Source organism: Stegodyphus dumicola, chromosome 2 (genome assembly GCF_044657685.1).
Source record: "Stegodyphus dumicola isolate Sdum_Otavi_A_Nest chromosome 2, ASM4465768v1".
Classification (NCBI taxonomy): Eukaryota; Metazoa; Arthropoda; class Arachnida; order Araneae; family Eresidae; genus Stegodyphus; species Stegodyphus dumicola.
This window is the reverse complement of record NC_140769.1, coordinates 159,753,860-159,772,512: the sequence shown is the minus strand read 5'-3', so window position 1 is coordinate 159,772,512 and position 18,653 is coordinate 159,753,860. Positions and strand designations below refer to the sequence as shown.

The 18,653-nt window shown below is 34.2% G+C and overlaps 1 protein-coding gene across 1 annotated transcript in view; it reads right to left on the bottom strand.

Moving 5' to 3' along the window:
- Positions 1 to 18,653, bottom strand: part of LOC118187035 (uncharacterized) — a 211,258-nt gene that overhangs the window by 156,313 nt on the left and 36,292 nt on the right. Inside the window, exon 2 of the mRNA XM_085811377.1 lies at positions 8,059 to 8,128. Within this exon, the coding sequence (XP_085667503.1) occupies positions 8,059 to 8,128 (70 nt within the window). The remainder of the gene's footprint in view (positions 1 to 8,058; positions 8,129 to 18,653) is intronic.

Here is an 18,653-nt window from a genome sequence, read left to right as displayed (position 1 = left end):
AGCCACGAAAATGTGGCGCCATCTCGTGAAGGAATTGAGAAACAGGCTGCAGCGAGTAGGTCTCAAACCGAAAACGCAGCGCGACCAGTCAGTTATCCAGATGAGGTCACGTGCCCGACTGGGCGAACTGACGCTCATATTCTCCAGGCTGGCACAACTCAAATGAACACCATGGAGGAGAGACTTAGTGAAAATGCCACTAATGGTGAGGATAACAATATTATGGACACGGACGCTATTACGTCTAAACAAAATACAAGCTCAGATGAAAACATAAAAGCACAATTTGTGAAAAAGGTCACGGATACCACCCATAACTGTTAAAGCAGATTACTCTACTTGGGAAAACATAGCTAGGGCACTTAAACAGAGAAACATTGAGTTTAATAAGAATAATAAAGGGATTAAAATTTTCATCAGAAACCCTGAACATTACAGGCAGACTGTTACTTATTTAAAAGACACAAAAGTGGAACATCACTCTTTCACGCTTCCTGAGGATAAAGACATAAAAGTAGTGATAAGAGGTCTCTTAAGTGATACAGATACGGTAGAAATACAAGAGGAGTTAGAGGATTTAGATACAAAGCCAAGCAACTTACGCGCAGAAGAAAAGGGGAGGTTATTAAACTCCCGCTATTTTTAGTTACTCTGCCTAAGAAACCCAAATCCAAAGATATACACAACGAAACTCACTTATGTGACCTAGGAATTAAAGTCGAAAATTATAAAGGTAGATCGGGCACGCTACAATGCTATAGGTGTCAAGGATTTCATCATACGCAAACTGGCTGTAACTATGCACCCAAGTGCGTGAGATGCGGGGACATTTGTCCTTTGAATGCCCTAATAAAAACTCTGACTTGCCACCACGTTGCGCGAGCTGTAAACAATCTCACACCTTGAACTTTAGGGGGTGTGAGGTGTTCCCTAAAAAGAAACAGGGTAAGCCAAAAGTCTATACTAGTAGGGTTATAGAAAATAAATCATTTGCACAAGCCCTGTCTACTGGTTTGTATGCAGACACGATCAAGGAAGCAAAAACTGTTTTTACACACCTGGCCGAGCTTGTATCGGTCATAAAGAGCTCTGACTTTCTTTTAACACAGCAAATACGACAAAATGTACCTACTCATAAGGACAAAACTACCATAAATCAAGATCTTAATGGATAGGTACACCACACAAGGAGATCCTATAAAATTAGCATTCTGGAATGCTCATACCGTTCAGAACAAGTTGACGGATTTTTTAAACTTCCTTAACAATCACAATATTGAATATATATACAGGACTTAAAAGAGAAGGGCTAGCTCATAGAGCTTTTTCCCCTGAAACAGGCAGCGGGGAGTGATGACGTAGCCATAATGACACTGAACGCGGAGATGCAATTGACAACATAGAAATTAGTGTTTTAAATTTGAAGAATCAGCGTTTAAAATGAACTGTGTGTGAAAGACAGTTATCATTTAGAAGAGACAATGTTACTGTAGTATGCGTTTTACACTGAACATTAAAAAATTTAATTTAACAAATTTTAAAATAACAAATAAAATACGCTACTCTTAACATAAAGTTCCTTTTTTTTAATTTGCAGGGATTGTTTTTAAATGCCTGTTTATTTCTAATCATTTCTTTATCTGAGATTTAATTAAAAGAACTCTACTACTGCTTCTAAGATAACTATAATAACAGCTTTTTAAAATTAATCAAAAAGCAACCTTAAATTGGCATAGTTCTCAAAATTTCTGCTAATCTGAGTTTCAGCCTAATTGTAAATTTTACATTGGTATATTTCCCGATTCAATATAATAACATATATATTTTTTAATAATTTTGTAACTTAGGCTTACATCAATATTACATTTAAATAAATGCATGTAAGATTGTTATTTTAATTTAGACAAAACAACTTTACTCACAGTACCTAAAAAAAAAATTATTTAATTTTTCAAAAGTGGGGGTTAAGGAGGCAGGTCTTCTTATGTCAATTACTTTAATTTTATATTATTATATTTTATCTAGAATGCTAAACTAGCACAACATCGAATCAATAATAACACAGGATACAATAAAAATAACTTTAACAATAACTTAACAAAATTAGTTCTCATTTGAAATATGCTTTACGCTATTAACTTCTAAAATGTCATCTATAAATACTTCAAATCAAAACATATTATATATGCTTTCTTGTACAGTCACAATGCAACTACCTCTGCAAAATAAGCGAATTGCTTCTCTGTTAACTTCAGGATAATGTTTCTCCAGTTTATTAATTAAAGAGCCAATTACATGCTTCCCTTTATAGTAACCTGTACCATGAACTGCACAAAATATATTTTCGAACTCGTAAACTGTATTCATCTATGAATGGGAAGGTGTAGTCAAACCTCCAATCTATTAATAAGTCCAATATTTTAATTAAGAATGAATAATTTAATCCATTCTGAATTAAAATATTGGTTCATCAGCACTATTTTTAGATATTATTCCCAATAATGGGTCTTTGTTTCGCACACGGTAGGCAATATAACCTGCAACATATGTTAATGCTTCTTTTTCGGCGGTCGAAAATTGTCTGGCGGAATTCAATTCTAATTCCCAAGATATAGGAGAAGGTTCCATAGGAAAAAGTGGAAGCCATAAGAAAAAGCGGTTTCTCAGTAATTTGAAGCAGTGCGCTAAATCTGCAAAAACCCATATTTTTTTTTTCGTTTGCAATACTGTATTTGGAAACTGAGAACTATTAATCGAAATCTGTAACTCTTTCCACAAAGTACTAGATCATCCTAAATCAGACACTATTGCTTTCCCTTCTACTCCAGATGACTGTGTTTGCGTGTGTGATTATGGCAAAGCCTCGAGGGCTATTTGCCTAAGGGATGCCCTCGTGGAGGACTTTCTAAGGGAAACTGGCTCGTATACACGTTACACATGGGGAAAACCACGAAAACGCCCATGCAGCCAGCCCGTTCGCGGGATTTGAACCTCGGACCGAACTACCAGTGTTCAGCGACTTTTCCGCCCAGCCGCTGGTGGGCCCAGATGATTAAATATGTCTTTTTCATTCGAGTGTTAAAATAAAAAAATATTGGTTGTTTCCACTGCGAAATGAGACCTCTGATTAAACCAAACTGCACTTTTTGAAAAAGGACCGAGAATTTGGTCCAGTTTAGAGTCATAGCTAAGTTTAGAATCTATATGCATTTCGTCGAAACCGAGAACGCATATTTTTTCTACAGAGTTTAAATATTCGCATCGTTCCTTCATTACAGGAAGAACATCACTCTGAATTCTTGAACTACATGAAAATTTAGCGCACCATCTCCTTAATATGTTAGTGCTAGGTAAAGGAATTCCCAATTTTTTCTTACCAAAAACGTTCCTTATAGATGACAGAGCTCTTATGACAATGCAACGTGAAATATCTTCACTAGTCTACCTGATTTTTTCCTTCTCTTCTAGCAATGCGTTAATCTGCGTCTTTGTAAAAATATGCTTTAGACCGTTTTTCCTAATTCTCCGATCCGTGCTATTTTTTCCTAAATTTCGCTGTTTGGGATTTTAATTTCTAAATTTCCGATACAAATTTCTTTATAGATGTCGTCCACCTTCTTTGTCGCTGAGCAAACATTCTAAAATTTTTCTTTTCTCTATTTTTCAATATTTTATTACAATTTTCTAAGGATATTATTTTGTTCTTCAAATTATCAATACATTCTTGTTTATCTTTACACTTAGGGCATTCAGGGATATTTTCACTTAGGACATTGTCACTTGTGAATTTTATTTCAAAATCATTGACATTTGATTTATTATTGTCAGCTTCAATTTCGTTCTCAGCTTCAAAATAAATTTTCTTTGGTATTCATTCATGTAGTTTTTCAAAACCACTCTGCATTACTTTTCTTTTCAAATGTCTCCGATTTCTTGGTGTTGTTTCGTTTATTGCATACGATAAATTTACTTTCGGCACAGTATTGCATTTCAACAGTTTCTTTTGCGGCAATCCAAGCAAGCGATTTCTTATGTCATCTTCATAATCACCGCACAGAAAATGTTCGCCATAAATTCTTGCGTTTTTCACATTAATAGAATCCTGTCTTCGACATTCATGTATCCATTCTTTCGTCAAAAGCAAATTGTCCTTTGGGAAAGCATGAAATACAATATCTCTTCCTTTCGTATTTCTATAAGCGTTACGGCACGTTGCTACAGCACAAGAAGCCATATTACATAAAGGATACTTTAAATATAGAATTTAAAAGGAAAGCTGACTAAAACTATATCTATATATATACAAAATATTAAATATTTGCATTATTAGAAAACAAATATGTATGATTAAAATTAATTTGGGATATGCGACCTCCAGAAAATAGTTTCGCAAGTGAATGAAAGTACAGTTTTAAACGCGCGAAATCAGAGCAGGTGCAACACAGACACGTCAGATTACTTCCAATTCATCCCCTCCATGAGGCTCGCGTCGGCGAGGAGTCGAACAAAGAAATGACCTAGCCCTTCTATTTATCCCTGATATATATACCCTTGTAACAGAAGTGTCCAATTACCGCACATATAGGTGCAATCGTTTGAGTCACCGGGGTGGGGTGGGGGCCGCAATTTATGTGCGCAACTCGCTCCAGTCCTGTTTCATTAGCCAAGATAGAAATGACGGACATGAGATGGTCACAGTCTCAGTGTACTTACCGCAATATGGTAACTGGAAGATCAAAATTATGTTGCTAAATGTGCTGCTATGATCTTTAACCAAGGCCCACTCCTGTACCCTAGCATTAATTTAAGGTTTTTCAACGACTATGTTCCCTGGTCAAATTCCTACAAGTACCTAGGTGTGTTACTTGATTCAAAATTACTTTGGCACTTTCACATTGATCACGCTTTGAATAAAGTGAAGGCTGACTTTAACTTCCTTTTAGCTCGAAAGTCATCTATCAATTAAAAGCAAAATCCTTCTCTATACCTGATACAAGACCCATATTTATGTATGCTTGTACTATCTGGGTTACGGCTGCCAAAATTCATGCGAAAAAACTTCAATCCTTTCAGAGTAAAATACTACATATGGCCCTGAACGCAGCCTGGTACGTCCGTACAGATGTGATTCATTCGGATTTAAACATTAAACCTGTGGATTATGTTCTTAAAAAACTTGGTCAAAATTTATTCATCAAAATTGAACAGACTGATAACCGAGCATTGCAACAACTGCCAGAGTATGACCCAGCTATTCGCAGCTCGCGAAAGAGAACAAGAGCCATCACTGTTCGGGACTACGGCATCTACCCACCATCTAAAAGGCGTAGACACGCCCCTCTAACACCGGTTCCAGACGACACCCCGTGAGCGAAGGTCGTCCCCTCAGTGAGCTGCCACGTTGTTGCTTATTTTGCCAAACTTTACCATCATCCTTTCCTGCAACCTGAGAAGTGGTCATTATGCAAAGTTATTCTGTTCCCTGTAGAATCATACCTCCCGCAGAATTTAATTCTGCCTTGAATATTTTCTCGCATTAACTTTATTATTTGCACTCCCACTGTATGCCACATGCCAATGAGCCTATTAATCGTAAAATCTTTCCTGTCCACTTTATGCTTTTGTATTGTATCGTGTTTATATAAAAAATTATAAAATACTAAAAAATTATAAAAAATCAAAATTTCAAAAAAAAATTAAAAATCTAAAAACTTACAACAAAGTTACGTATTCTTAAGTTTTATAAATTCTCGTTGTCCCTAAACTTTCTCGAGCCATGTGGCTCCCTCTATTGGGCATCAAGTTTACTACTTATGCAATTTTCCTATTACTGCTCGCTTTTATGAAACATGGTTTTGAACCATAGACACTCCGCAATTTTTAATCATTGGCATTGGGTATAAAATGCAAGATTTTCTTTACACTGTAGAGGACTGGTGCATCAATTGGAGAGTTAAAATTACCCCCAGTAAGTCTCAGCTTTTAATCCTTCGCAAAAACAAAAAACGCATTAAGTTTAAAGAACTTTTCCTTTCAAGAGCCTGTTCCCTTAGTTACAAAAGACAAATACCTAAGAGTGATTCTTAACCATAATCTCACTTGGACCAACCATATTAAGAATGTTAAAAATAAAGCAATTGGAATTATGTGCAGTTTTCTTCCAGTAATTGGAAAATTTTCTAATCTTAGCCTAAGAATCAAGGGACATATTTAATACTACTTGTATCCGATCTATTCTTTGTTATGCATCTCCAACTTGGAATACTGCCTCTCCTAATCAACTACATCAACTTCAAATAGTGCAGAATAAATTTCTTCGTATTATCACTGATGCTAACTTTCTCATCCGAAATGAACTTCTTCATAGAGATCTTAAGCTTGAAACCATTACCGAATTTATTAAAAGAACAAATGCGAAATTCTTCTCTAAAGTTGTCCAATGCCACTATGTGAACTATTCTCAACTCTTTAACTACGAAATACTCAATGAAGACCGCAACATAAGACCACTTGCTGCTCACACGTTCATGAGATGGGATTTCTGCTTCTTTTCTTGCTCCTCAATTAGAGGCGTTAATTTCTTTCATTTTATCTGATAAAGTGTGCTGTACTCCAAGTTATTTGGACTTTTAGTGTGCTGTTGTAATAGTCGTTGTGTATTGATTTTCTGTTGTATGGGTTATTTTTGTGTAGTTTTATACTAGTATTGAACTTTTGTTGTTGTTGTATAGCATTTTCAACCATGTTTTGCATTTGTCGTTTCTCTGAATTGTGAAGGATCCGTTTGGATTTTCTTCATTTTGTCAAGTTCTGTTCACCCGCTAGATGCCTTTGTCCTTTTGGTACCCATCTCACTTTTCCTTTCTCCGTTTTCAGATCCGAGATTTTTCCATTTCCTGAACTCATTATGTCATGTGCCCTTGGGCTTAATTTAAGGAACCGACAACATTGCACCTGCAATAGCTCGGTAATATAGAAATGTCTAAGTCTAAGGGGTATAGGTGAACGTTTCGGTAAGCGTGGCGAACAGAGCTAAACGGAATCGAACGTTTGAGATATATGCCAAGCAGATACGGAGCCAAATTATTAATCTCACAAATGTATGCTCACATGATTTTATTTAGTGCCTAATTTCACTTAGGTACTAAATAAAATACCTTGTCATGAAACAAATCATTATTTTTCCATAACAAGGTATTTTATTTAGTGCCTAAGTGAAATTAAGAATCGGAATTTTCAAGTGAAAATCACCACATCTTTTACTATGGAAGGAAAAATCACATGCGCATGCATAAAGCATACCAAAAAAAAAAAATGTTTGTGGCTTTGAGGTCCGGATTTTAGATCATTCCGGATAATGGACGTCCAGATTTTGGACTTTGTACTGTATTTTATTTCCCTTTTTTTAGCTTGCCATACCTTAATAAAAGAATGAAAAATTTTCAACTGCAAGTTATAATACAAGATTCAATAGAATTGCACTGTACAGAGATGCTTGCTTTACCATCTGACACTTTTACTGAATAAATCTAAATGTTTTAGAAAAAAGCCAAAAAAAAAAAAAAAAAATCAAAAGATCCATTCTCAAAATTATAACAAATATTTTCTGAGACATAATGCCTATAAATACCTTTCATAAGCACAGCTTGTATCAAAATGGAAGCAATTTGATAGATGCCTAGAGTATACTGAAATAATTTAATCTGTGATAAAGTTACCAGTTTTTAAAAAAAACCTTGAAGGTAAGTAACAGCTTAAAAAGAACTACATTAAATTCGTTTCTAGACTTACCATGCAGAAACCACTTAAAAAATGTTTTTATATACAGCTAATAAAGTTTTTTTTTTTTCTTCCCTCCTTATCCCATAAATTTTTCCAAAATTCTTTCAATAACTTTTAGTCCTGTAAAATGGGCATTTATTTTTGTTCACATACGATTGAGGAATTAATACCTGTTACTGAAATCTCCATCATACAGAATTTATTGCCTGTTATGAAGCGGATCTGAAATTAAAGATTAATTGATGTGACTTATAATAATTAGGTAAGGAAAATTACCTGATTTGTCCACATGTTCTAGGTCATTGTCCAAATGGGATACATTTGATCCCATACTGTCTTGGCAACTCTATGGGAAACAGAGAAAAATTATTAGAATTACAGGAAGAAAACATAATTTAGAAAAGACATAGCTGACATTTAAATCATGAGCTAGGCTATAATACACACAGCATTTACACATGTGCATATTCATTAGTGAAATATGGGTAAACAGGATATAATACCAAGGTTCTCAGGAGATGAAAATAGTACAGGTTAATAAAATAATGCAAATGTTTTTTTTTTTTTTTTTTTCTTCCAGTCCCTGCAATAAGCATGGTTCCCATTATTATTTTTTAACTGATTTTTATTAAATTACAGCGAAAAGGAAATTTTTGGCCATGAGCTAATAAGCTGCATGGCACTGTATATTTATCTAATGTGAACAACAAGTCATCAGGATAATTAAAATTCAAATTTTAAAATAAAAACAGATTTCATGTGTGTAACATTATAAAACTTTTATAATGCATGAAAAATTAGGAAATGAACCTGTAAAAAAATCAGAGGTATGTCTTTGCTGAAAAAATTAACAGCTCAGTGACTGAAATTTTTAACTTCTAAAATCAGATAGATGGATTGAGCATCTATCCATTTTCAAAAATCACACTTGTAAACTGATATTTATTACACTGCTGTAAGTCTAAAAAATTTTCACATTATCGATAACACTCATCATATTAGATATCTCCATGCATATTTAATAATTTGTAATGTTCTACACCAGGGGTTGGCAAAGTGACCCCCGTGCAAGCCGCGCCGCCCGCCACCCCGTCCCAATGCACCTTATTATGTTATTCTGCTTTGTGTGCAATTTTGCAGTTTTTGGTTTATGTTCATATAATACATATTAAAATTACATATTTTTACATCTATGTCTCAAACAGCCACTTTACTGCATCACCACAACTCGAAAAGTTTCATTGCTGAGTGGAGTCAACTAAAGTCCGACTGACCCGACGGCACGGTGGTTGATACAACCTCTCAGATGTAATTGGCAGTATGTGTAGGCTGAAAGTCATAGCAGGTGCAGAACAAGAAATCTTTCTACTTTATCTGTCTGTATGTGACAATTTTGAATAATTCGTAAACATACTCTGAATTTCTGACTTTTAGGCAGGCAGTGAAATCATTAATTACAAAGTATTAGTTTATTATTAGAAAGTTGTTGCTTTCTTGTTAGATTTGTTGGCGTACACTTTGATCATCCAGGATGTTTTCTTACAGAGAATTGCTTACAAACTGTGAATGTAACAACCCATGATGAACCAAGCTAAGCCGAGTACACACTTATCATTTAAATGAAGAATGGAAGCATATTGGCGCCCCCTGGATGCTGCACCTGGGGACAGATGTCCCCTCTTGCCCCACCCTATCTACGCCACTGTTAATCATAAAGACAAATATATATGCTTATTACGCAACAAAAGCGTAGTTGCAATTGCAAAGGAAAGTAACCTTGAGAGACATTTTAAAACAGTGCTGAAGATTGACTCAGAGTACCTTGAACTTCGAAGAAATAAAAAAAAAATTATCCTTTTAAGTCATCAAAATTTGTATCATTAAATCATCGAAGCAATAATCTACTTTTACCAAGCCATTGGAAACATCAAAAGCAGCAACAATTGCATTCATTCACGTTTCACATACACTTACTTAAGAGAAAAAAAGCCACAATGGATGGAGCAATAACAAAAGTAGCATTGTTGGAATCTGCAGACATACATTTTGCTGATTTTAAAAAGGAAAAAGAAATTGTTTCGGCCGTAAATGCCATGCAATTTTCAGCTAGAACTGTCACATGAAGAAATGAAACAATCAGAGGCCACTTCGAAACCCACCTTCTGAAAGATATGAACAAATGTGCATTTTCACCTTATAATTGGATGAATCAAAATGTATAACAGGCAATAATATATATAAAATAACATAAAATTGGCAATAAGTGCCAAGATGGCCTTTGACAACTTTACCATAAAAGAAGAATTTCTAAAAATCCTACCACTTAAAGAGCAACGCAAGGAAGGGATTTACTTCGTGCAATAAAAACATTCTTGGTTGACACTAAAATACCGACTGAAAATTATCCTCAATAACAACTGACGGAGCGGAAGCCATGACAGGGAAGAATATTGGATTTATTGCTTTATGCCAACAAGTTTTTCTTCCCCTCCAAAATTTAGCATGTCACTGCATTCTACATCAGCAATCATCGTGTGCAAAAATCATTGAATTCCAAGACAAAAATCATCAATTCAATAATGAAGACAAGTGGAGTGCATCATAGACTATTTAAACTGCTTTTGTAAAATGATGAAGATACACAATTTACCAATGTTCTTTTTGCACACTTAGATTTGTTGGCTGAGCTAGAGAAACATGCTTGGACAATTTATCAATTTTGACCGCAAATAAATGAGTTTTTTTAACACTTCAAGGAGAGGAAGAACTAAAGAATTACAAAACATCTGAAAGATATAAACTGGTTAATAAATTTGGCCCCTTTATTTTTAATTAATTAATTTATTTTTTACCAATTTAACAACTTATTGAGCTAAATTTGAAATTACAGGGTAGAAATAATTACATTGCTGATATGATCAGTGCTATCAATAACTTCAAGTCAATGTTAGAATTGTATATGTATCATCCCTACTAAAAATGCCCCATAGAAACCAGTAAAACTTTTTATGGGTTATGGGTACCCATAAGATTTTATGGGTTTTTATTGACTTTTACTGGTTTCTGTTGGTCTCTGTGGGTTTTTTTTACTGGTTTCAAAATGACCCATAGGAACCAGTAAAACTTTCTACTGGTACCTATAGAATTTTTGATGGTCTCTATTGACTTTTACTGGGTTCTATTGATCTCTGTGGGTTTTTCTTACTGGTATCAATTGACACCCATACAACCAACATTCAATGGCAGAACTTTGTACTGGTTTGTATAGGTTTATATTGATTTTTACTGGTTTTCTTACTGGTATCAATATAATAATAAATCTTCTGTTGGTTTATATGGGTTTATGCTATTTTTTTATCTGACGTTAATAGACTTCTTGTAAACAATTAATTAACAGAATGAAAATATGATCTCTTTAAGACCATCAGAGTAACCTGGAAACGCAGGTGGTCGTTTTAGAGAAGGTTTTTCCTAAATATGCTTATTTATTTGATTTAAATTTTTTTTTCGGAAACAATAACAGTAATCATATACACCACACACAACGAGGTCTCTCCAAGGCGACCAGCCGCAAATAAAAGTTCATCTTTGCAAGTGGTCGCCTTAGAGGGGTGATGCTCAATGCATATAGATACTCACGTTCTCAGAGATACGTTTATCTTTTAGAGGTGGTCGTCTTAGGGAGATTGCATCTACTGAATGAATCTCTCTAAGGCGACCAGACACCCTTGCAGAATTTCCTTTGTGAATGGTCGCCTTACAGAGGGAATATTCAATACCAAAGTATACTTATGTTTTCAGAAATACTGGTTTCTTTCAGAGGCGGTCATCTTAGGGAGGTGATTTTTGCTACGAGTTGGTTCTCTGAATACACACACATAAGCACTTACATTTCTGATATTACAAATAAACACCGGTATCAACCAACATCTCTTTAACGCGAACAAGTTCATTCACAATCGCAAAACTTTTCTCCCTGTTAACGCTGACGTGAAGAAAAAAATTCCCCCTCCATCTCCCACTCTCAGAAGTTTCCCAAACAAGCAATATGGCGCCGCTCTAGTTATTGTTGTGTGATGGTGGTGTTACTTTCTTCGTGGTTGTAGTAATGCAATATATTATTTACTAGGATTTACTGTATTACAAATTTTACTATGTTTTACTGTTTAGAAATTAGTAATAAATAATGAAATACCAGCACTGACTATGAATATACCACTAACGCCATGCACGTGTAATCGTGTCTAATGTTTGAGAGAACGTTGCTGATAACTGACTATTTGTGAAATGGAGTTTCTGAGCGTGAAATTGATTTTCCATCTTTACTTTTATTCTGAAAAACAATGTGCTTAAAGACTGAAAAGTGATAATTTCAGGCTTGATAATTTGTTTCAGTGTGCAGATGCAGAAATGTAGTTTTTGCATTCTACTGAAACTGTATTTTGGAAAATTTATTTTTTTGATTACAGTTTAGAAATACTTTTTTAAAGCTTGTTCATGTAGATGCTTTATCATTTGAATATTATGTACTAATAAATTTGTGCATACTTTACTTAAAAATGATCTTGCATGATTCAATTTTTCAACTAATGTGATGTGGCCGAGCAAAAAGAATGTTTTTTTATGTTTTAAAAAATGTACTAATTATATTTCGCGAGCAAAAAAAGGTAAGTTTTATTAATGAAACAAACATTGAAATATTTAATGTGTTTATTACTTATTGAATGAGGTAGACAAGACATACAAGCTTAAGATTTCTTTTTTTTCCACTACTAAAATTATGTGAAAATTTAGATGATCATAGTAGCTTACATTGTTTTTTCTTTTTGGTCTATTTTTCTTTACAAGTATGAGACTAGATTTAATTTAATCTTTTGCATATTCCTTATTTTTCTTACGTATATATATGTACATATATCATTCGATGGTTGTGAATCATGACTTTGGTTATTATCTTTCTATTCATTTTATTTTCAAAATTATATAAAGGTAGTTTAACATTTTGTAAAGAGAATTTATACAAATATTTTGTAATATGTTTATAGATATTGATGTGCATTAAGAAGGACGGGCTCGTAGGCTTCTAGATATTTAAAAATTTTTATTTATTTGCATTGAGTTTTATTTAAAATTACTTTACATGCTTTCTCCGCAATTTAGTTCTGTACATTTCATCAGTGCTAATTATGTACTTCTGCTGGTTTATGTTTTTATGGAAATTTGATTTACAGTTCTATTTTTGTGTATTGTTTTTTATAGGGATTCTGTATATGGATACCCGTTCTATGTACGATTCTATGTATGGATACTCCAGTATGGTATAATGCTATTGGTTCTGTTTATGGGTTTTGTGCAGCGATTTTTCCAAGAGGTACCTTTATTGGTCTGTGGATTTTTGTATAGTGGTTTTTACAGGATTTGGCATGTGGGTGCCTGTATAGGTGTACATGCTTTTGTTTACTGGTTTTTACAAGGCATAGACCTACGGAATACCCATTTCTTTAATGGAAATTTGGCCAATGGATATGCATATAAAGTTTTGATTTTTGGCTATGGGTTTTTACTGGGATTTTGTTTATAGTGCCTACAGTTCTACAGAGATTTGGCCTACTCGTAACCGCACAGTCGTACGGGTTTCCGTTTACAGGTTTTTTACGGGTATTTCGCCTACAGGTACCTATACAGCCGTGCAGGTTTCTTTCTATGGGTTTTTACGGGTATTCGGCCTATGGGTACCCGTACAAACATACGGGTTTCTTTCTATGGGTTTTTACGGGGATTTGGCCTACGGGTACCCGTACAACCGTACGGGTTTCTTTCTATGGGTTTTTACGCGGATTTGGCCTACGGGTACCCGTACAGTTGTACGGGTTTCTGTCTGTGGGTTTTTACGGGGATTTGGCCTACGGGTACCTGTACAGTTGTACGGGTTTCTGTCTGTGGGTTTTTACGGGGATTTGGCCTACGGGTACCCACAGAGCTGTACGGGTACCCGTAAGCCAATTCCCCGTAAAAAAATTTTATGGGTTTCTACGGGGCATTTTTAGCAGGGATCTCTTATGAAAATCCTTAATGCATTTCCCCCAATATCAAAAAAGTGACAGAAAGACAGACTCACATCTTCAAATTACATCTGCATTGCAAACTGAATTTGATTCTAGGTTTGTTGATTTTGAGAATTTAGAGCCTATTTTAAAATTCTTTATAAATCTCTTTAATATTACTGATGGAGAAAACACAGCTACAGCAATTTTTAACTACTTTCATCTTAACAATATGGAAAACTAAAAAACAGAACTAGTAATCTTGCAATATGATGTTATTTTAAAACCGTATGTAACTAATAAGATATTTTGGAACTTTGTAAACAGAAATCAGTATCCTATTCCAAAGTCATGTGTGGTAAAGAGACTTTGTTTTTGAATGTAACTTATTTTAAGTATCATTCAAAACTTACTAATTTGCACTTAGATAACTGTTTAAGAGCATGCAATTCAAATTATATTATCAATTATAATAAGTTAGCAGATAAATTACAAATATAAATTTCACATTGACATATCAAAAGAAATTTTTTTAAAGAATATAAATTATAAATATTTGTTGTTTAGTTCAATAAAGGTATGTCTTTCAAACAAAACTAATTTGCAATGTGACATTTGATGTTTAATTATGAAACTTGAATGGATGGCACCTACTAAGAATTTAAAATTTTATTTTGTTCCCTTAATGACCGAAACTACTCTTCTGCAACATGGATCCCCAATGGGTTCAGTACAGAACCCCGTGGGTGAAACGACAATGGTCAAGGGGTCAGCAGCTGAATATGCATCAGCAATTGATCAGCATAACCAAAATCCCATTAATTATAAAAATTTATTAACAGAACTGATAATTAATTGTTTAGTGATATAAAGTTCTGCCATATAGTATGGAAGAAATCAGAGAAAATAAATACAGGGGGGAAAGCAGAAATTATTTAATCTATTTTTTAATCAATATTGTTTTTGAACATGTCTAAAATCTTTCTGCGCATGCGCCGTGTTGACGCATGCTCATAGGCGTTTCACGCGTGCGCGCAAGACATTTACGACTGCGCATATGCGTCAGAGCAAGCGCAGAATACGTTTTCGCGTGCGCGTTTAATGTATAACGGACGGTATCAGCTAAAATTATCAAATTATCTATTTCAGTTAATGTTGATGATTGTGTTGTTCCTTAATCTTCGAAATGGATCCGGCTTATTATTTTTTGCAGACTGTAAGAGCAATTTTATAACAGTAAGCTTGAACTTTCGATTATGTCAAATAGAATTTCCGATGCTGGAGCTCCCAAAGGATCTAGAAAACGAAAGTATGTTTTGATGTCCATCAAACAAAAAACGAATTGCTACAAAAAATGGATAAAGGTATATCCTTTGTTTATCTAACCGTTCCGAAATCTGTTTATCAATTTCATGCTGCTCTACGCGGGGGGGGGGGACGTCGCGGCGCGCAATGAATTGGAAGTTGATTTGTCAGCACTATCGTTATCTTCAGGGCAGATGTTTTTATTTTATTCGGCTTATAATTCCTTACTAAATGTAGTATTTAATCTCGATGTACTCCGTCTTTGATATGATTTAAATCAAATTCCTCGTCATTATAAATATCACGAATACAAATCAAATAGTTTTCTGGTTGCAATTTTCTAATTCGGCTATGCGTAAGGTATGCTTTACGCATGCGCGCGTTGAAAGAAATGTTTAATAAAGTAAACAAATAAATATTAAGCTTCCTTTTTTTTTTTTTTTTTTTTTGTAAATTTTGATACCCTTTAGATCATAATTGCTCATTATTTTATAAATTACGGTTTCATATTTTTAATTTTATAATTTCTGCATGCCATCTTACCAGATTTAAACTGATGATCTATAATCCGGAAAAATCGATAATCCGGAATCGCCGAGGTACTGACGAGTCCGGATTAAAGACTTTTGACTGTAGAAGTTGCACTCAAATTAGAATTATAACATCATTATGTAAGCGAAACCTTTATATTTGACGAAAGCACTACAGTATAACTGCTGCTGCCAATCACAAGCCAACTGCTCCTGGTAACTGTGATCTGATTTCTTAAGGCACCGAATGACAGCCTTCTTCATAGTTATCCATATGATATTTTAGTATTTACTTAACAATCTCCTGATAATAAAAGAGGTTTTATAAATCAATAATGAAAAAGGGCAAACATAGTTCAAGATATAAAATAGAAAGTGACTATATTTTCAGAGGTATAAAATCGGCCATCAGAACATATTAAGCAACTCAGGCTTTGCCTAAGGGTAATAATTTCAAAAGTATAGCAAAATAATAATAATAATAATTCTCGAACCATATGAAGCCAAAGTTAGATCAGACAGACACTTGGAATTAGGATTCTACAGACACTAATTCCAAGTTGTTTGGCGTAATCCTCCAAAGGTATGTACTTAAATGTCAGCAGGGCATGGTGATTTTTCACCTATCAGTGCTCATGACCTAATGCCCAATTACCCTCATATATTACCTCAAGATCCCATAAGAGCACAAGTTCAAAAGTGCATCATTCTCCATAAAGAGTTATCAGATAAATAATTCTAATAAAAGGCAGTTGTCATAGTTATTACTCATGATAAAACGCAGAACTGTCTGTAACACCCCAACATTAATAACAAATAGCATTAACCAGACAAAATAATGACTTAGAAAGGCCAGCTGGGGAAAAATAAGATGAGATGCTCTGCATTTGGCGAAATATGGGCAGCACAGTGCACTAAAAATTTCTGTCTGGTAATCAGCCTTTAATTTAAAGATCAGGCAAATTTTGCATTGATAATTTTATGCAACATTCATCGCTGATTAATTCCCAAACTGGCAAACTTAATTCTTTAAATTAATGGGCGAATATCAAATGTCAATGCTCCCACAATGGCTGTTTAACAAAAAAGTATTGTTATGAATTTTGTATAATGTAACATAAAAACTCTGAAGAAAGTGAAGCTCTGCCGGAAAAATAAGGTTTTATGGGTAAGTCTATTTAAAACTAAGCTTGTTTCATGCGTACAGGTTAGTAATAGATTGAATGTACACAGAATTCATGATAGCTTAATATAATTTATTTTACCTGTAGAAACACTTCACAGTTCTGGAAGTTTCCCCAAAAACAGTCGTACAACTCTTCAAAATATCACACAGTACCATCAGTAGTTACACTTCAAACTATTAACAATGTTAAACACAACGCAATGCAATGCAGATGCATCTAAAGGAGCAAACCTAAGCCGGCAATATCTCAGTACTCTCTCTGGTCTTATATTCCCCCCAGCTGCCAAGAAATTTCTAATACTTCTCGAAATTAATGAAAGGCATACAAGGGAGAAATACAGTTGCAACTACATATGAAATCAATTAGTTATTCATTCACAATACTTAGTACAGTGATATAAGGACCACACACATATATATATACCTCCATCGATGAAAAGCGCATTAAAACTCCACACAGCACAGACCAGGTGCAAAGGGTCAAGACTACCAGTTACAGATGGTGCCATGAAGACTGATAATATCTAAAACTTGAGACAACAATGTCCCTGCAAACCATGATTACAGATTTAAAAAAAAATATATATATATATATATATATATATATATATATAAGCTCATTCTTGAAATGTGTAATAATCTGTAAGCACGAAACATTTCACAAACAATTCTTCAGAATTTTTCATGTTCACTAATAACTTTTTGACTCAAAAGTCAAAAAGGAAACTTCCAATGAATGAAATTACAGCTTCTTATGGCAGTAAATGATTATAAATGTATATACTAAGCTATTAAGAGTCATTATTGAATTAATAATTTTCATACGAAAGTATCAGTGGTTTGTCATGAAACAACAGAAAAAAATTAAGATGAATTGTATAAGGTAATTTGTTCTGGCTTCTTGATAAACGGTGTTGCTTGTGACGTCAGTTACAATTTTCCTCTGCAAGCAGTTTGGTTTAATTTTTGAACCTGGCAACACAAAAATTGTAAGAATGAAATGCATATCTTTAGAACAGTTGTGTGTACATAAACAAAAATAAAATGTGCATATAAATGGAATATTTTGGTGCCGAATCTTGATAGATGATGGATGTTGAACATTTATGCTTCTGTTATTTTGAATCAGGGGAAAGTGTGGTTTTATTTTGCATTAATTATAAACAGTACAAAGTCCGAGATCCGGATGTCCAATATTTGGAATGATCTAAAATCTGGACCACTAACAAAAAAATTTGTAGGGAAATTTTTTTTAGTATTTTATGCATGCGCATATGATTTTTTTCCCTGTAATAAAACGTGGAGAATCCCGACTCTTAATTTCACTTTGGCACTAAATAAAATACCCCGTTATTGAAGAAACAATCATTTTAGCATAAATTTGTGTGATCAATAATTTGGCTTCGTAATTGTGTATCTGCTTGGCATACATCTCACACCAGAACATTATACATAGAAACATTGTTGATTTTACAGTTGCTAATATTTTATATCCCTGATGCCAACCAGGCATATCTTTATTTATTATATTTTGCTTTCATCACTGTATGTTTATCAACACATGACACGACTGGTGCAGCGATGCCTAAACATTTTTTTTTTATATTAGTAATTAAATTGTAGAGAAATTAGGTATTTTTTGGAAGCAGGCCAGATGAAAAATGGACAATGCCTTCGCCGGGAATCGAACCATGAACCTCTGGAATCCCGGCCCAGCATGCAGAACCACTACACCATGAAGGCACGCTAAGAAGGTGGGAGAAATCCCTTATTTACTCCCCTTTTTAAAGCGCAACTGAAATTTTT